Source organism: Neomonachus schauinslandi, chromosome 13 (genome assembly GCF_002201575.2).
Source record: "Neomonachus schauinslandi chromosome 13, ASM220157v2, whole genome shotgun sequence".
NCBI classification, from domain to species: Eukaryota; Metazoa; Chordata; class Mammalia; order Carnivora; family Phocidae; genus Neomonachus; species Neomonachus schauinslandi.
The window spans coordinates 16,814,895-16,837,371 of record NC_058415.1 but is presented as its reverse complement, the minus strand read 5'-3'; the positions used below and the strand labels follow the sequence as shown (position 1 = coordinate 16,837,371).

General features: G+C 39.6%; 1 protein-coding gene across 1 annotated transcript in view; it reads left to right on the top strand.

The window, feature by feature from the left end:
* The first annotated feature begins 275 nt into the window (after positions 1-275).
* TRPM6 (transient receptor potential cation channel subfamily M member 6) overlaps positions 276-22,477 on the top strand; it is a 166,838-nt gene continuing 144,636 nt past the window's right edge. Inside the window, exon 1 of the mRNA XM_021694318.1 lies at positions 276-522. Within this exon, the coding sequence (XP_021549993.1) occupies positions 514-522 (9 nt within the window). The 5' untranslated portion in view covers positions 276-513. The remainder of the gene's footprint in view (positions 523-22,477) is intronic.

Here is a 22,477-nt window from a genome sequence, read left to right as displayed (position 1 = left end):
TTCAAGGTGAGGCACCGAAATGAAAAGTAAAAATAAGCCCTTTCATACTTGAGTGAAAATAACCACTAACAAAGTTGGCAGAGGTTCTCAATACATTTTTATTTTATATAACTTAATACCAAAGTCGAACTTCAGGACAGCGTGTTCAAGCGCCAATGCCCAGGATTGACGAGGTTCCCTCAGCCGATTTGCTGCAACTGGGGAGCTCAAGCAGCTGATGACGACAGGAGTGTTAATCATTGCCCCGACCAGGCAATCTTAGTCACAAGTTCCTGCTGAAAGTGAAATCGTCCCCTCTGGTTTAGAAACGGCTAAAAACTTTTTACTAGGTTCACGTTGCAATTTCTCCTTTTCAGGTTAAGCACATGGAAATTTGTTCAGCAATTCTTTTTACAGCACTATTTCCATTAGTTGCTCCCACAAGCTGGAGTTTATCTGATTGTGTGGTGGATGGAAACTTCAGGATAAAATTCAATGGCCGAAGGCTGAGTGAAGTTTACCCTGGCTGTGGTTATGAAGAGGGTAAGTGAATGAACCTCTTTGTTGCTCTTGTGTTTATTTTCTCTTATGCTAGATTTTATATGCCATAAAATGCAAAAGGCATACTCTTGCAATTACAATTAACCATTTAGATTTGCTTGATGATTGTTTTTAAGTGATCACAAGCCAAAACCAAGAAATTAAAACACACAATTAAGCATGCATGCCAAACAAAATTGCTTCAGTTTCCTCTTGAAAAAAATATATTAATTAAACAGCTTGTTTCGTTAATTGAACTGTTAGTGAAATGTCTTTCTACACTGATGGAAAGTTGAACTGTTCAGGAAATAGATTTCTTCAAGGCCTAAAACAGTCCTGGGCGCATAGAAGATTTTGTGGAAATAGCTAATAATTATTTCTCTCTCTTTTTTTAGTCTGCACTACATTAATGGGTTTTAGGGGGTATTTTCCAGTCATTTGCATAAAATCTTATGTACTTGATACATCAGCGATGAATGAAAAAGGAAGTAGAAATAAGGTTTTTACTTGAAAATAATTTCACTTCTTTCCCACTATGATTCAAACTATGATTTCGTTTTTGAGAATATTAATGAACACTTTTCTTCTGAGTGTTCAAAAACTACTGAGATAACACACGTTTTACAATATTGCCCAGCATTGTGAAAACCTGGAAACAACCAAATAAATGTTCATGAACAGGATGGTGGCTAAACACACTGGAATACTACATAACCCATAAAAAAGAATGAAGAGAATCTGTATTTATTAACATGAAACCAGACCAAATTATACTGCTAAGTTAAAAAAAAGCAAGTTTCTAAAAATAATACGTTAGTTAAATATAGCATATTTTCACTTTTTTTTTTGTAAAAACAAATACCACTATCTACATACAAGTTTTTTTTTTTTTTTTAAGATTTTTTTTTTATTTATTTATTTGAGAGAGAGAGAATGAGAGACAGAGAGCACGAGAGGGAAGAGGGCAGAGGGAGAAGCAGACCCCCTGCTGAGCAGGGAGCCCGATGCGGGACTCGATCCCGGGACTCCAGGATCATGACCTGAGCCGAAGGCAGTCGCTTAACCAACTGAGCCACCCAGGCGCCCTACATACAAGTTTGTAGTAATATTCACCAAACCATTTACAGTGGCTACTTTTGGGGTGCTGAATACGAAAGTTTTCTATCTACTCTGTAGTTATTAGAATGCAAGTAGTAGGGATATTGTTTTATTTACTGCTAAAACCTCAGTGTATATAAATAATTGTGTCTGGTACATAATAGGCATGCAATAAATGGTGTTGACTGAATGAATACATGAATGAGGAGATTCCTGTAATACTTAAATTATTTAGAGTTGGCATGGGTAATTTGTAAGCAAATAAAATCCACAAAATACCTTAATTTTCATTGAAATCATATTCATTTCTCAACATATATTTCTCCCTTAAAAAATATATACCTCTATTTACAGTGAGAAACTAGAGGTTCAAACAGATGAAACTTGCCAAAAGGCCAACCAATGAGTAAGATAGGTCTGTTGGGCCCCAGATTGCATATTTTCTCACAACACTACAATTGCAAATGTCAGACGTGGGTTTAAAGGTAAACTCAGATGTTGGATGTAGCTACTAAATTTATCTGACTGAAGATAGAGTATAAGGAACAGGCAGGAAGGAGGTTCTGATAAATTGACAGAGGTGACATTATCTGCAGAATGGTTTTAGGGCCCGTGGGCCAAATCCAGTCCACAGCTGCCTTTGTAAACAAAATCTTATTGGGACACAGCCATGTTCACTGTTTACATATTGTCTACAGCTGCTTTTGTGCTAAAGTTAGCAGAGCTGAGCAGTCAGGACAGATACCATATGGCTTGCAGAGCCCAATATATTTACTACCTAGCACTTCACAGAAAAAGTCTGCTGACCTGTGACCTAGAGTTTACATTTTTGTGTGATCAGCAGTTCTGGGAAGGGATGAGATTGCCATTATCAATTCAGGACTGGTAATAACTCTTAGTGCTGTATGAGTAGGATTCTCCAAGCATCCACTCATTCATTCAATCAGTTAACATTTCATTTCTTGAGCATTTACGAAGTGCCAGACACCCTGAACTCATAGTCTATTAGGCAGATAAAACAGTTGAAATACAGTGCAATAAATTCTACAGTGAAAAATAGGATAATGAGATACAATAACTTTTCTCTCTGCCTCTAGGCTACATGAGGACAGGCTTTGGTTCTGTTTCAGCTTATCACTTGTGCGCTCAGCTTTTAGCAGAGTGCCCAGCAGGCTGTAGTAGGGGATCAGTAAGCATTTGATGAGTGAACTAATGAATCAGTTAATATGATCGAGGTAACCATAGGATGCCAGGAGAACACACATAACCCAAACTCTGATAGGATGAGGTCAGGTTATGCAGCTGAAGAAGCGGAAGAAGTGAAGGGGGGTGGGGACAGCAAAGAGAGCAGGATTGTAGGAGTTCAGTGGCCTCACCTTGGTGGTCTACTGCAAAGTCTACCCCCCTGGAACTGGACGGAAAGAGAACTGTGAGCCTGAGCAGTATTTGGTGGGAGATTTGATGTGATAAATAAAATAGAAAACTCTGTCTGGTTCCTGACTCAAACACCTCCAGAAGCTTCCTCCTGTCTACAGGATAAGATCAAGTCCTCTAGAACTTGTTTTCTGCTAATTCAATTTTATTGCCCCTACTTTCTTACGTCAGTTCCCAGTGTCTAGTTTGATGCTTTCTGATTGCACTTCATTTGGTCTTAACTCTGCTTTGTAAAAAGGTATGCTTCCCCCTTAGGATGTCCCTTCCTCTCTCTCTAATCTATACTGCTCATCCTATAAGGCCCAACATAACTATGGCCCTTCAGGCAGATTTTTCCCACCCACCCTGAGCCTCCTCGCTGATGTGTCATCTATGGATTCCATTACACATTCATACGCACCACTCACTCTCAGATTTAGTAATCAGGACTGCTGTGGGTTGGTTTGAGCCATTTCATGGGTTAATGCTTTGTAGGAAGCTTCATTAGAATGTGGGTTCCCAGAAGGAAGGAGCATGAGAGGTTTCCCTCATATTCTCTTAGTACCCAGAACAATATGCACACAATATTTGAGTAGACACTTAAATACTTACTGAATAAATACACGAATGAGTCAGATGAATAAAAAGTTATGAGGTTGGAAATACTGCCAAAGAAGGGAAGTCAGAGAATGGAAAATAATTAGAGGAGATGCTTATAGGACAGGGAAATAATTAGTACTTTGTAATTAGAGGTATTCTCAAAAAGTATAGGTTTTGAGGGAAAATATTTAAGTTTATTTAAAAAAAAATTTTAGTAGAAATTCAGATGTGGAGAAATGAGTTAATCAACTTCTCTGTTTAGGGCACTTAATCATCATTGATCTGTGTAAGGTACTGCTCTTGTTTTTATGTATTCGTTTGTTTATTTACTTATGTAGGTTTTCCTTACTGTCCTCTTTACCTATTGCCATTCCGCTTCACTACCCCAGGAGTGGCTCTAATGTGGTTAATGTGTATCCTCTTTTTGCGTCTGTTTTTGAAAACTGTTTGTTTTTTTAACATGTATTTAAAACATTTATATATGAGATGATATGTTATGAATCTCAATCTGCTTCTTACCTTTTTTATGAAGCATTAAGGTCTTTAAGATCTATACATATTGCTATAGATCTATTGTTTCTGATTGCTACATAATACTTCATGAAGTGAATTTACCACATTTCACTGATTTACACCTCCAGTGATGGAAAGCAACACGGCCTCCAAACCTCTGTCACTACAAATTATAATGAACATCCTTGTATCGTTCCCTCCTAGACCTAGTATGAGAATATATTTGGGAACAGTCACCAGGAATGGCATTGCTGGATCACAGGGTATATGTCTATTTAATTTGACTAAAGAGTAGCAGCAGATTCCCCTGCAGAATGGTGGCGTTAGGTTATGCACACGTTCCCTCCCTGCCCCATAAAGCGATGCACAGAGTTTCTATAAACTATGACCCTACTAATATTTAGTGTTGCCCAGCTTTCTAATTTTTGCTAGTCTGTTAAAAATTGATATTTCATTGTTGTTTTAATTATTACTTTATTATTATTATTTATTATTATTACCTTATTTATGAAAAAGTTTCAAAATCTTGCTTGACTCAGTTTCTTTGAGTTTTTGTCCCATAAATTACCTGTTTGTAAATATTTCCCAATTTTGTTCTAAGGGAATTCTTGTCTTTGTTGTTGTTGTTAATTTACAATTAAGAGCTTATTAAGTCATTTTTTCAACCAAGAAAATTAACTTAAATTGTAGCATTGAGTCACTTTCCTGAATACCCCTTACTTAATAATTCTATTTTTATTAAACATTATTTTGATTTTGAGAAGATAGCAGTGGCTCTATAGTTGTTAGATCTTCCCAAATCCCCACTTATAAAATATATGGCAAAAATGAAAACCCATGAACAATATTTGCAACAAAACTAAGTAGACTTCAATCTCTCTTCTGGCACATGAGGAGATTAGAAGTTACCCTTCCTGATGCCACAACAAGAACAAAGCTGAACAAACTGAGAGTTAACAGTTCTTTGAAGAAATGTCAATAGAAACTTCTAAAATTGAAGTGCATAGAGAAAAAAAGAATGAAAAAGAAACAGATAGCCATTCTCTGAGACAAGTACAAAATATTTGACACGTGTAATGGGAGAAGAGGGAAGGGTACACAGAAATATTTGAAGCAATAATGACTGGGAATTTCCCAAAACTCATGACAAACACCACACCACAGATCCAGGAACTCAGAGAACACCAAGCAAGATAAATACCAAACTAAGTGACAAGTAAGCACTAGGAAACCCCCAAATACAACCAGGTGGAGAGAATCGCCAATAACCAGACTGTATATTATGATCATCATCTATGTGGGGGATAGCAAAGGGAGGCAATGGGGTGGCAGGTATACTAAGAACAGGAGAAACTCAAAGGAGCCAACAGATATTCACTGCAAAGTATGGTGGGTTAATCAGACCAGCAGATAAAACCAGGAGGGGTTTGCCTACACTAGGTGGAGGTGGTGAGTGGCCTTGTGGTAAAACGCAAAGGGACTTCTAAACTCTCAAAATGGTCCTGCTACAGTTTCTTTCCAGAAGGGTCCAAATGGGGGAAAAACTACTGGGAATGAAACCAAAATTGAGCAAGAGGAGAAACCAGAGAAAGAAGAAAGAGAAGATCCCAATAAAAGTTGGAAGTTGGGGATAGAGTCAAGAAATCTCAGACTCACCATATTTCTGCACACTTCATGGAAACCATAAGAGAGGGAGCTCTGTGAAGATTTAAAAACTATCCTAACTTCTCCTCCTTCTAAAACAGCAGGAAAATTCATTTTATGTAAAATGAGCAATGGCAAAGTATTGAGTTAAAATCTCACACAAAATTGCTATAAGAGGGCGCCTGGGTGGCTCAGTTGGTTAAGCAACTGCCTTCGGCTCAGGTCATGATCCTGGAGTCCCGGGATCGAGTCCCGCATCGGGCTCCCTGCTCGGCGAGGAGCCTGCTTCTCCCTCTGACCCTCCCCCCTCTCATGTACTCTCTCTCATTCTCGCTTTCTCAAATGAATAAATAAATCTTTAAAAAAAAATTGCTATAAGAAATAAAGAGAATAAGGGTCACAATAACATCCCTAGGCAATGAAAGCATATCAGAAAATATGATTGAAAAATAGATAAAAACTGTAACTATTTCAAAACACACTAATAGGCAATAATGAAATAACACAAGCCATGAGAGAGCAATATAAATCTGAAATAGAAAAATTCAGAAATGAGGCAACAGGACTCCAGAAAGAATTAGAATAAAACAACAAAAAATTTTAATGACTAAACTAGAAGTTACAAAGGAGTACATAAACACAGCAAATAAAATCTTAATAAAAATAGAAGAAGAACAGGAGAGAAAAGAAAAACAAAAAGAAAAAAAGGGGGAAAACAATTTGAGGGGAAAAAAGAACAAATATTGAAGATAGAGATGATTTGACACATGGTTCATAAGAGTTGCTGAAGAAGAAATCCTAAGTAGGAGAACAGAACAAATATTAAAAAGTACAATTTTAAAGATTTCCTGAAACAAAAAAAAATTGAAGTCTCTATTGAAAGAGGACAGTGTGTATCTGAGGACATTGATCCAGAATAACAATGACCCAGTCTTATTCTGGTAAAATTGATGAACTTTAAAGGAAAAAAAAAAAAACAACCAAAAAACTCAGAACAACATTTGGTCATCAAGGAAAAAAATACCATGTGATGTATAAGAGAAAGAAAATCATATTATCATCAGACAGTTTGACAGCAATAATCTATGCCAGAAGATAAGGCAGTAACATATTTCTGATACTCAGTGAAAGCACCTGTGAGCTGAGGATTTTATACCCAACAAAACTGGCCTTCGAGTATGAAGCGCATAAGCTTTTAGCAACATGCCAAGGACTCAGAGAATATTGTTTTCATGAGCTTTTCCTGAGTAATCTACTAAACAACAACTTAACCAAAATGATGTGAGAGACATCATCATGAATACTGGTTCTGGCATTAAATATACTGTGTGGTTACCTGTAGAATTAATGATGAATAAGCATTAAAAAGGGTAAGTGTATAGCATGTAAGGGCTTATGTGATCTGAGAATGTAGACATGGTACAACTATTGAAAAGGGGGAGAATTATGGTACCATGGGCAAAGTTTTTTTCAGAAATCATAATGATCGGTGGTAGTATTGGAATTGGACTGCTGTGTTTACATGGGATAAAGTAATGAACAATTAATGGGTATTTCATTTTACTGTCTCTGTCCTTGAGAACCAGGATTCTTTGTGTAGTTGAATAGAATACAGATTTAATATAAAGGAAATTAAATAAAAAATGTTTAACCTGAATTTCAATTATAATTTAAGTATGAACTAACAAGACATTTTATTTCTCTACTGAGAAATTCTAGAAATAATGACAAACCAAGCTCTTGTGGCGCCCAGACTATGGTCTTCCTCAGGACCTGCCCAATAAAATAAAACAGGACTTCTTAGAGAAATAGCTAATTCTAGTTTTGGAGCTATAAAAGATTGTTTGAATTATCTCAAATAACTCAAGAGACAATATGAAGAGGCCCTCACTGATCAGAGATGGGACAAAATGAGTTTCAACAATAAGAATTGCAGTGGATTGCAAATTAGTTATCTGGTGCTTTGCTTAAAGCCAGACACATTATATCACACAGTTTCTCAGAGTCAGGAGTCCCAGAACAGCTTAAGTCTCTTACCTCAGTCTCAGAGTCCCTAATGAGATTGCAGTTAGGCCATTCACTGGGGATAAGTTCATTTGCGTTTGGGTGTGGAAGATCCACATCAGAAAATCACTCATATGGCTCTTGGCAGGATGCTCCTGTTCTTCACTGTGTCAGCCTCTCCATAGGGCTGCTTACAATATGGCTTCCCTCTGAGTGCAGAGAAACAGTGAGAGCAGTCCAGGGAGTGAGCACCAAGGATGGCAGCTGCAGAGGTTTACAACCTGGTCTCAGAAGTGACACACCATCACTTCTGCTGCAGTTTATTGGTTACACAGACCAAACCCCCTCCTTGTGGTAGGGGACTGTGCAAGATGTGAAGGCCAGAAGGCAAGGATCACGAGGGGCCCTCTTGGACTCTGGCTCCTACAGTGTGAAACCATCAGATGGGCTTAAATCCATGCGTTCGCAATAATGTTCAAAAACCAAAAACCTAGTTGGTCTCCTGAGGATGACAGCCAGCCATACATTATCTTGAGAACTGGGGAAATGAAAGAATCAAGCTTTCCTATATGAACTATAACCAGAGTATTGGGCAAGCAGAGTAGATGAGTGAAGGATTCTTCTTATAAAATTATTTCAGCTAACGAACTAGGGTTGGAATATTACCCATATTACAACCCCCCAGTAAATGAATGAATTTGGGCATTGAACGTGAAATGCTACTGACAACGAAGAACAAAGAAATTCAGACACATGTGCCATCTGATGAAACACCACACCACCACCTCGACCTTGCCGAAGGGACTGAAGCTGAGGCCCATCAGGCCTCTGGATTCAATTGTCAATTTGCAGCAGAAGCAATGGGAGAAACACATTGAGCTCTACCTCGAATGTGCCATCAGCACCATCCAGACTGGAGGAAATCTCTACAGGCCAAATGGCCTGGGTTATTCAACAGAAAAAGCGTAAGGGAAGAAAGGGATGGATGGGAAATACAAGCAACATTAAAAAAATTTAAAAAAAAAATGGACAAGACTAACTATAGCAGCTAGGAATGCATGCTTGGTTGATAAAATTATAAGGAAATGCAAGACAGTTGTCGAAGCCAGGACAGTGCAAGAAGGAAGATGACTACTATGTAAGTCAAGACAGTGGTTGCTTTGGGGTGGGGGACAGGACTGTGATTAAGATGGGGCACATGGAGGGGCACTTGGGTGGCTGGCAAACTTTTATGTCTTGACCCAGTAGGTAGCTACCAGAGCAGGTACCTTATAATCACTCACTAAGGTATTAATTTGTTTTATGTGATATCCTTTATCTGTGTTTTATCTTATGATAAAAAGGTAAAAAAACATTTCTGAAGATAATGTGTGAACGTAGTGAAGTATTCAAATAGTGGAAAAGTTTATAAAGTGAAAAGTCAGTCTCCTTTCCAACCTATCAGTTCTTGAATTTTTTTTCCCCAGAGGTAGCCACGGTCACCTGCTTCTTGTGTATCTATCCAGAGGGATTTTTTTTTTTTTTTAAAGATTTTATTTATTTATTTGAGAGAGAGAGAATGAGAGAGCACATGAGAGGGGGGAGGGTCAGAGGGAGAAGCAGGCTCCCCGCCGAGCAGGGAGCCCGATGCGGGACTCGATCCCGGGACTCCAGGATCATGACCTGAGCCGAAGGCAGTCGCTTAACCAACTGAGCCACCCAGGCGCCCCTTTTTTTTTTTTAAAGATTTTATTTATCCAGAGGGATCTTATGCATATAAAATCTCACACACACACAGACGTATGTGTGCTTATTATGTATGTATATATATATGTGTGTGTGTATGTATATGTGGATGTGTGTATGTATAGAAATATATACATATATAACATATAATTCCTTCTCATTTTATTTTTTTATTATTATTTTTAAAGATTTTATTTATTTATTTGACAGAGAGAGATAGTGAGAGCAGGAACACAAGCAGGGTGAGTGGGAGAGGGAGAAGCAGGCCTCCCGTGGAGCAGGGAGCCCGATGCGGGGCTCGATCCCAGGACCCTGGGACCATGACCTGAGTCGAAGGCAGATGCTTAACCGACTGAGCCACCCAGGCACCCCATTCCTTCTCATTTTAAAAGCATAAATGGGGGGGCACCTGGTAGAATTAGAATGCCATGCACATGTTCTGATCTTTGTTTATTTCCCTGAATATTTTGTAGACTGTTCTATATCCCATAGGGCCAAATTAGATAAAACTGATAACATCAGTCCCTCTTTCTAGGCTGCAACCAATATATTTTGACCTGTAAATAGCAGTTTAAATAAGCAGGTACATTTTCTAAGAATATACTTTATTAAGTCAGTAGATGTGTTCCTAGTTTCTCAATGTGGAGATAACTGCTCATATTGATTTTGAAGGTACACCTCTTTCATAAAATTTAAAATCCACATGTCCTTTCTTTTTTTTTAAACCCAAGGTTTCGGTTTAAACAAACCTGCTCACCCTTTGATTCAGACAAGATAACCCCAAGGGAAGGGTGGATTCTAGAGTTAGCAAAGTGCTCCTTCAGCATTTCCCTTAATGAACTCAGAGGTATTTTATGGCAAGTGTCAAAACAACACACGTGTGACTAACCTTTGTGCTTCTCAGTTGATAACCACCTGTTTGTGGTGGTAAGTAGAGCAGACAGACATGCCTTTAAACTCTAATCTTGGGCTAGTAAATGTTTTCTGGGCATCAAACTGTATTCTTAAGGAAAAAAAATGAACTTGATGAGGTATTTTAACTCTTTATTTCCTTTAATTTTTTTTTTTTTGCTTTTTCAGTCACTTAAGTAGTATCTATTGAGTACTTACCCAGCACTTAGCAGTGGGCAGCGCCCTGATGTACCAAGGAAGGAGGTTCAAAGACAGAGCTTATGGTCTTGCTGGGGATTCACGATATACACACATATGAAACAGCTAGTGAACAAGAGAGTCTTGTATACATCTGTGTGTTTGTCTCAGTGGATGTGAGCATGTGTTAATATTATGTAACACACATAGAAATATACGTGTATGCTAAGCGGTGTGGCACAGACAATTAGAAAGCAGGCAAGAATTTGGAAATTATGTTAAGGGACAGTAAGCCAAAGCAGCTGCAAGGCGGTGTGAATCTGGTTGTTGGGCAAGATTCTGCTGCAGAAAGCTCCGGAGCTGAGCTTTTCTTTTTCTTTTGAAATGATTATAGATTCATGGGCAGTAGCAAGAGTAGTACAAAGAGGTCCCACGGACCCTTCATTGAGCTTCCCCTAATCTAACAGTCTACATGACTACAGTACAATATCAAAACTGGCATACTGGGGACACCTGGGTGGCTCAGTCGTTAAGCATCTGCCTTCGGCTCAGGTCATGATCCCAGGGTCCTGGGATCGAGCCCCGCATCGGGCTCCCTGCTCAGCGGGAAGCCTGCTTCTCCCTCTCCCACTCCCCCTGCTTGTGTTCCCTCTCTCGCTGTGTCTCTCTCTGTCAAATAAATAAATAAAATCTAAAACAAAAACAAAACTGGCATATTGACATTGGGACAATCTACAAATCCTTTCCAAGTTTGCATGTACATACTTCTGTGGAACTGAGCTTTGATAAATGAAGTTCAAAAGATAAGAGGAATGAGGAAAAACCAGAGTAAGCAAACCTCACAGGGCAGTTACTTTCCAGAAATGTCTTCTTTCTCTCTTCTTCTACCATGTAGGCATCCCCCATAATCCTTTGTCAATTAACCACACCTCCTTCCCCACCAGGGGTTGGCTTGCTACCTCCTGTTCACAAATGTTACCTAAGCACAATGTGTTCTTAGTCCAGCGGTCCAAACACAGGCGACCTCCCTGCCAGAAATCATTTGCTCTGTGAGCTAGTTTGCTAAGAAGTCGTCTGGAGCCCAGGACCGATTTTCCCTTGGATTCAGAGATGCATAGGTGATGGGTTCCCCAGCCTCTCTCCAGGCCTATGTAACTCAGAATGAAACTAAGCCCCATTCAGACCAGTATCTGTCATTGCTGTACATGGTGGTAGTGTGGGGTTTCTGGGAGTTAGGGAGGAGGATTCTCTGCTGTGTCAGATGGACTCCAGTCTTCACAGGTCCCATTCTATTGCTACAAACTGCCGCTGTGTCCAGTGGGTAATGTTAAAGGGAAAGCCCTTTTTTGACAGTTTTAATTACACCAAATAAAATCTTTTGTAATTCAAGTATTGACCCACTTAACCCTCAGTTCCAAAAGAGATGACATAGGAAGCGCAAGACAGGGAGCTGATGAGGAGAACTAGGTAGAGAGATACTGAAAAGTGAGTTCTAGAAGGAAACTCTGAGAGAAGGAATTACCAGGGATTCATTCTTCATATTCGCTCTCTCTCTGTCCCCCTTGTATCTTTCTGAATTCTCCGAATTATCTACGACTAAGGCCTTACTGCCTTTATACTCAGAAAAATTAGAGTGCTTCTGGGATGAAAGAGGTGCATGCAGGTTTTTGACACAGTTTCTAGCATGGCTAGGAGATGAGGAGGCCCTGGGGCAGTGTGCTCCTTAAGGCAGAGGTGAGGCCCTTTCTAGCTCCCGCAGCTTTGGGTAGGAGCTCTGAGCGCACCGAAGCACGTACATTGGATTCAGAACTTCAGAGGAGAGGTGTCTACACAGAGAAAGAACAGAGGCCGCCCTCTCTTTGGTTTTCCTGATGCAACATGAAGCCACCATTGGTACCTGTGGACAGAGTCCTACAAGAGTCAAAAAGGAAGTCACAAGTCCTTTAAACCGTGGGTTTACAGTCATCATTCCATAAGAGGTTACACTGGAAATCCCACACTTCCACTAAGGCAATGTTGACAAACATCCTGCTCTTTCAGTTCTTGAACTGAACCTGCTATCCCTAAGTGTTCATGCTCAGCCAGAGAGAAAGAAGGGCAGGTTTCCAGACATTCTCTGAGTAATAGCCACCTGAAGTACTTTTGTTTTCTTGGGTGGTCCTGATACAGATTTGGTCCCATGCTCATGACTGTAGATCCTTTTCTATTTCTGTACAGAGCCTCAAACAGCAGTGATAGGGCTTCCTGTGTCCTCTCTGTGCTGTCCTAGATGGAACTGGTTTTTTGATTTTTTTAAATTTTCTTTTTTTTTTCAAATTTTCAAATTTTTATTTAAATTCTAGTTAGTTAACATACAGTGCAATATTGGTTTCAGGAGTAGAATTCAGTGATTCATCACTTACATACAACACCGAGTGCTGATCATAACAAGTGCCCTCCTTAATGCACCTAGATCACCTATCTAACCCATCCCCCACCCACCTCCCTCCATCAACCCTCAGTTTGTTTTCTATCATTAGAAGTCCTGGGGTGGAGGGTGGTGCCTGGGTGGCTCAGTCGTGAAGCATCTGCCTTCAGCCCAGGTCATGATCCCAGGGTCCTGGGATCGAGCCCTGCATCAGGCTCCCTGCTCTTAGGGAAGCCTGCTTCTCCCTCTCCCACTCCTCCTGCTTGTGGTCCCTCTCTCGCTGTGTCTCTCTCTGTCAAATAAATAAATAAAAACGTTCCATGCTCATGGATTGGAAGAACAAATATTGTGAAGATGTCAATGCTACCTAGAGCAATCTACACATTCAATACAATCCCTACCAAAATACCATCAACTTTTTTCAAAGAAATGGAACAAATAATCCTAAAATTTGTATGGAACCAGAAAAGACCCCGAATAGCCAGAGGAATGTTGAAAAAGAAAAGCAAAGCTGGCGGCATCACAATTCCGGACTTCAAGCTCTATTACAAAGCTGTCATCATCAAGACAGTATGGTACTGGCACAAAAACAGACACATAGATCCATGGAACAGAATAGAGAGCCCAGAAATGGACCCTCGACTCTATGGCCAACTAATCTTCGACAAAGCAGGAAAGAATGTCCAATGGAAAAAAGACAGTCTCCTCAACAAATGGTGTTGGGAAAATTGGACAGCCACATACAGAAGAATGAAACTGGACCATTTCCTTACACCCCACACAAAAATAGACTCAAAATGGTTGAAAGACCTCAATGTGAGACAGGAGTCCATCAAAATCCTACAGGAGAACACAGGCAGCAACCTCTTTGACCTCAGCCGCAGCAACTTCTTCCTAGAAACATCGCCAAAGGCAAGGGAAGCAAGGGCAAAAATGAACTATTGGGACTTCATCAAAAGTAAAAAGCTTTTGTACAGCAAAAGAAACAGTCAACAAAACCAAAAGACAACCGACAGAATGGGAGAAGGTATTTGCAAATGACATATCAGGTAAAGGGCTAGTATCCAAAATCTATAAAGAACTTAACCAAACTCAACACCCAAAGAACAAATGATCCAATCAAGAAATGGGCAGAAGACACGAACAGACATTTTTCCAAAGAAGACATCCAAATGGCCAACAGACACATGAAAAAGTGCTCAATATCGCTCGGCATCAGGGAAATCCAAATCAAAACCTCAATGAGATACCACCTCACACCAGTCAGAATGGCTAAAATTAACAAGTCAGGAAATGACAGATGTTGGCGGGGATGCAGAGAAAGGGGAACCCTCCTACACTGTTGGTGGGAATGCAAGCTGGTGCAGCCACTCTGGAAAACAGTATGGAGGTTCCTCAAAAAGTTGAAAATAGAGCTACTGTACGACCCAGCAATTGCACTACTGGGTATTTACCCCAAAGATACAAATGTAGGGATCTGAAGGGGTACGTGCACCCCGATGTTTACAGCAGCAATGTCCACAAGAGCCCAACTATGGAAAGAGCCACGATGTCCATCGACAGATGAATGGATAAAGAAGATGTGGTATATATACGATGGAATATTATGCAGCCATCAAAAGGAATGAAATCTTGCCATTTGCCACGACGTGGATGGAACTGGACGGTATTATGCTGAGCGAAATAAGTCAATCAGAGAAAGACATGTATCATATGATCTCACTGATATGAGGAATTCTTAATCTCAGGAAACAAACTGAGGGTTGCTGGAGTGGTGGGGGGTGGGCGGGATGGGGTGGCTGGGTGATAGACATTGGGGAGGGTATGTGCTATGGTGAGTGCTGTGAATTGTGTAAGACTGTTGAATCACAGACCTGTATCTCTGAAACAAATAATACATCATATGTTAAAAAAAAAAAGAAGAAGATAGTAGGAAGGGTAAAATGAAGGGGGAGAAATCGGAGGGGGAGACGAACCATGAGAGACTATGGACTCTGAGAAACAAACTGAGGGTTCTAGAGGGGAGGGGGTTGGGGGGATGGGTTAGCCTGGTGATGGGTATTAAGGAGGGCATGTATTGAATGGAGCACTGGGTGTTATATGCAAACAATGAATCATGGAACACTATATAAAAAACTAATTATGTAATGTATGGTGATTAACATAACATAATAAAATTAAAATAAATAAATAAATAAAATCTAAAAAAAAAAGAAGTTCTAGAGGGGACTTTTAAGTCTATACTTATGTCAGTCCCTTTTTATTTTATTTTATTTATTTGAGAGGGGGAGAGAGAGAGAGAGCACGCCTGTGCGCGTGAGTGAGAGCTCAAGAGCGGGGGGGGGAGGGGGGTTGGGAGGGACAGACTCCCTGCTGAGCAGGCAGCCCTACTTTGCTGGATCCCAGGACCCCAGGATGCTGGGATTATGACTTGAGCCCAAGGCGAACACTTAACCAACTGAGCCACCCAGGTGCCCCATCAGTCCCTTTTTCGATATAGTTTACAACCCACAGGAAAGTGTTTGTCTTCCAATCTCTGCTCATTTTACTGATGAGATACATTATTTGCAGTAATTATATTCTCCTTTTGTGGTTTTTGATTTCCATTATGTTATTACGACTTTGTAAAACATTTTATGGAAATATGATACTCATACTTGTGCAAGTCTGGTTTCTCTCTGTAGATACAGTCATGGTGGTCTAAGCATACTAATGCCATAAAAAGTTAAAATGTTTCAACTTGCTTTATTCTTCATACTTTTTTAGTGAGAATTCCTGAGCCACATAAAATATACTTAGCAATTTATATCTGTTTCCTGATAACTCTTAAAATAAGAGAGGGTAATTCGGAGCAAGTATGATATTTACTAAAGAGTTATAGATAATAAAGCTCTTCCACTTAGTTGGGTTGAATAAACATTTCTTGCATGCTGGGCCATGTAAATGCTAGGTGATACAAAGAGAAAGAAGTGATTCCTACCTTTACAAGGTGTACAATATAGCCGAAACAAAACAAAAACTGAATGAATATCCCTTTTGTCATTGCACCAAGGGAGGTCTGTAATATTCAGAGGCCAAAGCGATTGGGAGGAACCTCTTGGTTGAAGGGACATGGGTTGTAGGAAGGATTGTGGATGGTGTAGGTAGAATGACTACATAAACATGGACCCTTTTGAGAATAAAAAAGGGTGCTATTCATATTTATGCTTGTGCAAGAGGCATTATCTCACTCTATTTTAGGGCAACAAGGAGTTAGGGTGCCCCTCGTTAAAAGGCCAGATTTAGGGAGAATTGTCATGAATCTGAATGGTAGAAAAATGTATTAGTTTGCATGGCTGCCATAAATGGATGGCTTAAACAATGGAAATTTTATTGTCTTGTAGTTCTAGAAGTCAGAAGTGTATCGACAGAAGTGTATCAGAAAATCGAGGTGTCAGCAGGATTGGTTCTTCTGAGAGCTGTGAGGGAAGGATCTACTCCAGGCCCCTCTCCTTGGCTTGGAGGTTGTTTTTTCCCTGTGTCTTCACATCATCTCCCCCTATGCACGTCTATGCACGTGTCCACATTTCCCCTTTTCATGAGGACACCAGTCATATTGGATTAGAGTCCAATTTAATGGCCTCATTTTAACTTGTTACCTCTGTAAAAATCCTATCTCCAAATAATGTTACATTCTGAGGTACTGGGTGTTAGGACTCCAACATACCTTTCTGCGAGGGATACAATTTCAACTAATAATAGGAAGGATGGTAGAAAACTGGCAAGAGCATCATAGTAGTAGAAAAGTTAACTTCTGGATAGTTGGTGGGCACTAGCTTCCTAGTACACATGATCAGGAGGCAAATCTAGGTTTTAATAAGAGGGATGGGAGGGATCAAACAAAATGAAGGATCACAAGAGCAATAGAGACTTTTACTTTGGGGTATTATTTGTGTTCCAAGAGTCCTCTTTCCAGGTGTGCAATAAGAATTGGACACTGGTGACAGAGGGATCTTCAAGTGACAGTTGACTAGAGCATACTAAGATGTGGGATGCCGTGTCTGGGAGTTGCCACAAAGAGGCTGGTCACATTTTAGCACATTAGTTGATAATTCTCTGCTATGAGACCTGATTTTATTTACTTATGAAATTAAAGCTATTTTATCCTTCTCCTGTCCCCACATGGATTTTATGGTTCACAGAATAATAAATATGATGAATTCCAAGCTCTGTGGAGGAACCATCTTGAGTTAGCTCAAAGTGTCTATAGTGACAAAAATTTGGGGGCATGTTCAAGAAATAGCATCTAAAATATACTTATACTCGCAAAATAGTATGCAGACGAAAAGTCAGGGAGAGGAACATACACATTGCTTGGCGTAGGTATTAGGGGCTTAGAAAAAGAAATATCAGACCTTTGTGTTCTTGCAAAGTGTAATCTATATCTTTGTTTCATTACTGTGAAGGCCAGTGGGAAACTTCATAAACTATGGTAATATGTGGATTCCTGCTGAAATTCACATAGACATGTTTTCATTCTTATGTTGTCACTCTTTCATCATTGATCTTGATCTCCATAAGTATTGATGAAATAGTGGTGCACACATTTCCTTGGCAAAGAAATTGGCATCAGGGTTGTGTGTTCAGTTGAACGGCTTTAGCCAGAACAAAATTATTGTAGCCTGTGTGGTTGAGAAGCACCAGGCTCTGGAGTGTAATACCTGAATCATAAAACATAAAAAAATAATAGCACTGGTACTGAACTTTGGGCTCAAAGGGTCTGGGATATGAGTGAAATTCATGTTTTATTCATCAGGGAGAATAAATGATCAGAAAAAGCATAAAATGGGAATTTCAGGTAATCCTGTGAGTCATTCCAAGATATGTGAGATTTTCACTTTTAATTAATTTTAAAAATTATAAAAATAATAAGATCACAGTACAGAATACTTAGAAAAACAAAAAGGAGCCATTTCTAATTTTTTTCTGCGTAATTTTTTTTTACATAGTTGTACTCATGCAGCATATGCACTGTTCTAGCTCTCTTTTTGGCCTTCTTCTAGGATCTTCATTGTTAGCAGTTTTCAACAGCTACATAATTACACATCTAGTAATTTAATTACTCCTCTAATAACAGACTGTCAGCTAATTTCTAACATATTATGTAATTTTGATATGACTATCTTATTCTACAAATTAGGATCATATGTAAGGTGGGTTTTTTTGGGCGAGAGTTCTAGATGTGATCTTTCTGGGTCACAGGGTTGTGAAGACTTTAATGACCACATTTTATTCTTAGTTGAGTAAAACAATCTCCATTCTACCAGAACTGTGGAATTCCTGAGTCTAGGCCTCCATTGGGCCTGCAGCTTCGGCCTTCCCCCTCATGTAACGCTACCCTAGACCACCATCCTGGGAAGAAAGACCACGTGGAGAGACTGGCCAACCCTCACTCAGAACCACACAGTCAACCCTTAAGATTTATTTACTTAAGATGGCTAGATAAATTTTATGGTTAGATTATAGCGATTCCAGATTTAGTATCTAAACATAATGACCTTGTCTCAAAAAAGTTTGAATTAGATGCTTGGGCATCTTTACCATTAAGGAAATCACACTCGATTTGTTTAGAGAAGGACGTAATCTAAAGGTGTCATCAATCCTGGATCCCTGCAGTTTCTTTTTCTGTGTAGATCTGCTACCATACGGAAAGTCAGTTGGAAAAAAATGAGTCTTTGCTCAGAGTTTATAAATACTTTCATTGAAGTAACATTAAAACAAAAGCAAAATGAAACCTCAGTAGTAAAGAGAAGTTGAGATTATTCTGGATAGGAACTCTGATAGCATAGAAGCACCATGGGCCTTGGAGTCAGACAAACTGTTTTGGAATTCCAATTCTTCTACTTACTCAGTCTGTGACTCTGGACAAGTTTTGACTTTTTGGAAACCCAGTTATTATATAAAATGGTGGTTAATAATGTGTTAAATAAAAATAAGGCATAGGGGTGCCTGGGTGGCTCAGTCTCTTAACAGTCTGACTCTTGATTTTCGCTCAGGTCATGATTTCAGGGTTGTGAGATCAAGCTGTGCAATGGGCTCTGTGCTGGGTGTGGAGCCTGCTTGGGATTCTCTCTCCTTCTCCCTCTGCCCCTGCCCCCCTCCTCTCCCTAAGAAAATAAATAAATAAATAAAATTTAAAAAATAAGTCCTATCTCAACAGCTCACAGTGAGTGCCTGATAAATAGTAATTTCTTCCCTCCTTTATTCATGGCATACAATGATAATGTAAAGAGTACTTCAGAAGGAATACTTAAAATATTATCAATTTAAAATTTTTCAAAAGCCTCTCATTTTAGTTCAAGGGATCCTATATATGATTTTTGTAACTTTCTGTGAAGTTCTACTCATTTAAAAATAAGTTAAAAGAGGGGCGCCTGGGTGGCTTAGTCAGTTAAGCCTCTGCCTTCGGCTCAGGTCATGATCCCAGGGTCCTGGGATAGAGCCCTGTATCGGGCTCCCTGCTTGGCGGGAAGCCTTCTTCTCCCTCTCCTACTCCCCCTGCTTGTGTTCCTGCTCTCGCTATCTCTCTCTCTCTGTCAAATAAATAAATAAAATCTTTTAAAAAAATAAATAAAAATAAGTTAAAAGCAAAAACAGTGCTGGATAAATGAGGCACGTATGGAGGGTTTAATTAGTTGGTTTCTTCTAGTTAAGCCATATATTTTTTCTGTCTTTCAGTTTTCTCACCTAAAATGGAATAACAAAGCTTCTTAAACTACTGAAGTACTCGTTCCATGGATGAACAACTGTGTTCACCTTTCAGGGAAAACGTAATCGGTTGAATAGTGGTTTTTGCCCTGCCCCCCCCCCCCCAGTAATTTAATCAAGAGAAAAGGACTAAAGGTTAAAATTTTTAGTACTGGTAGACATTTCCTGTCAAATAGATATATTCTTAAGTCTGATATATGCAAGTAATAAAAACCAACTTCTGATTCATCCAGTTAGTTACCCAACTAAATTTTAATGAATGCTCCTTATGTTCAAGGTGTGTGTAAAAACAAAACAAAACAAAATAAAACAAAAAACCATGGACCTTTACAGCCATGCAGACCTGTGTTCAAATTTTCATTGGCTTCACACCTTACAAGTCGAGAAACTGTTGAGACTCACAGTGAAGATTTCTGACCTTTAGTGAATCCTCACAGAGATTTTGTGTGGACAAAAATTAAGGAAAACAATGAGAAAAGAAACTGAGTTATGTACTGCTTTACAACAAGTAACCCCCAAATTTAGTAGCTTAAAATAACATTGGTTGATTATGCCACATGATTCTGAGGGTTCTCTGTGTACTTCTGAGGGTTGGTCTTTCTTCCCAGGATGGTGGTCTAGGGTAGTGTTACATGAGGGGAACGCCGAAAATGCAGGGCCACTTGAGGCCTAGACTCAGGAACTTTAACCGTGTCACTTTGGCCATATTTTATTTGCCACAAGTCTAGTGCAGATTTAGGGCTGTGGAGAAGAGACGGAACCTCTTCATGGGCGAAGGGGGGCTGTTGCAAAGTCCCATTGCAAAGAGGTGTGTACTGGGATGGGAGGAGTTTGTGGTCATTGAACAAAGAACAGTATCAACTGTGTTTGTTTTGAAGAAGCTGAAGAAGATGGTATCTATCGGCGGGCCTGGCAATTTGTTACAGGCACTCAAGCAGTTTTAAGGCCCTTCTTTTCTTCCCTTCAAGAATCATTCACAGTTGAATGTGAATATATGTCCTAGTGGAGCTTAGGTTTGGTGTCATTGTCCGTAATGTACACTTTAAAAAACCCCCCCCAGCTGCCTGAAGCTACCAAAGTAGGCTTGTGTAACAACCTTGTGTGATAGGATGTCCAGTTAAATTGGAATTTCAGATAAGCAATGAATAATTTTTTAATAGAAGTATGCCTTCCCTTGTTAGCAGTTTGGCATATATTCTTCTAGAACTTTCCTGTGAATATTCCAACCTACACGTATAAATCTTAAAAAATGAAACATTTGCTTTTACTAGTTGCTGTTTTCCCTTTCCATATCTGTACCTTTAGATCTAAGTCATTCTTCTGAAAGCTGCACAGTGTTGCACGGCCCGTTGACGTTCACTGATGGCTGTGTGGGTTAGTAGCGATCCTTCTTCATTACAGAAAGTGCTGCTACACATATCCTTACAGACATATCTTTGTGTATTTCTGATGTATGAAGTCCTAGGATTGGCACTGTGATGAAGAAGGACATGCCTTGAATCTGGAATGTTAAAATACATTATAAAAGGGTATCATTTTAAACTGTCACCAAAGAGAAAGAGTTCCTTTTTCTCCACCTTGCCAGCCATCAATATTTTAATCTTTGCTTATGTAACATGAGGAAAAATCCATTTTCATAGCAAATAGAGAAATAAATTGGGAGCAGATTCCCTTTAGAAGCACTGAATAGGAGAGAAATGTATTCAGTAAGCAGAAGAAAACAGATTGCTTCCTTTCAAAAGGAAATTTGATTTGTAGCTGTTGGGGAAAATAAATGCATGAAATTCAAACCCAGCCCCTTGGGTTTGAATAGGGAAGTCTAAAAACAGAAATAGTTACACAGGAATGGACTGGGAGGGCTGAATTGCATCCCTCATTGCTGGCAACACACCCTCATCTGACTTCTTCAATTAATTACCCATACCTTTAAACTTTCCCCACGGTGGAACCCACGCTAGCTTACTATACTTTCCACTATCCCCTTCAGAATACCAGTGCATTTGTTCTGTTTCCTGTATGCCTCAGGAAGGAAAGGGGTGACCACCCAGAGTGAGGACCACAAACCAAAGGTGGTAATATGCCCTGATGCATGGGGGGCCAGAGTTCCCCCATGGTGTTCTTTCTTCTCGGTGCAAAGGAACAGAGCTATTTTTTTTTTTCTCATTTTCCCTCCTAGACTGTCCAGAGAGGATGGTAGTACTGTGCAAAAATCCCAACAACCCTCACTGCTGTCCAAGTAAACCCAATCAAGACCAAGTCCAAGCTGAAACAAATTTCTTCAGGAGAAGAATGCATATATTAGAAACTACCCCTAAGTGGCCTCCAATTACTGGGACTCATCATCTTCACACATTAAAAAAAAGATCTTCACACATTAAAAAAAAAATGTCATACCCATTTTTCTCTGCTGCAAAATCAGCTATTCCTTTCCATTCTGAAATCATTAGATTGACTTTAAAAGTTGGAGCAGTATCTTAAAACCATGTTGGGTCTGGAAACAAACATACACAATGCCCAGGATAAGAAGGGAGGTCTGACAGAGAAGTCAACATAGGAGTTAAGAATGGGAAGAGGAAAAAAGGGATAAGGGAGGGCAAACAAATGAGAAAATATAGCACTGTTTCTATTAACAAGTGTTACCAATGGTGCCCCAGGTACCGTTTCATTTGTGATTGTTCTTCCTCCTACAAACTCAAACTCCTTGCAGACTGGACAATG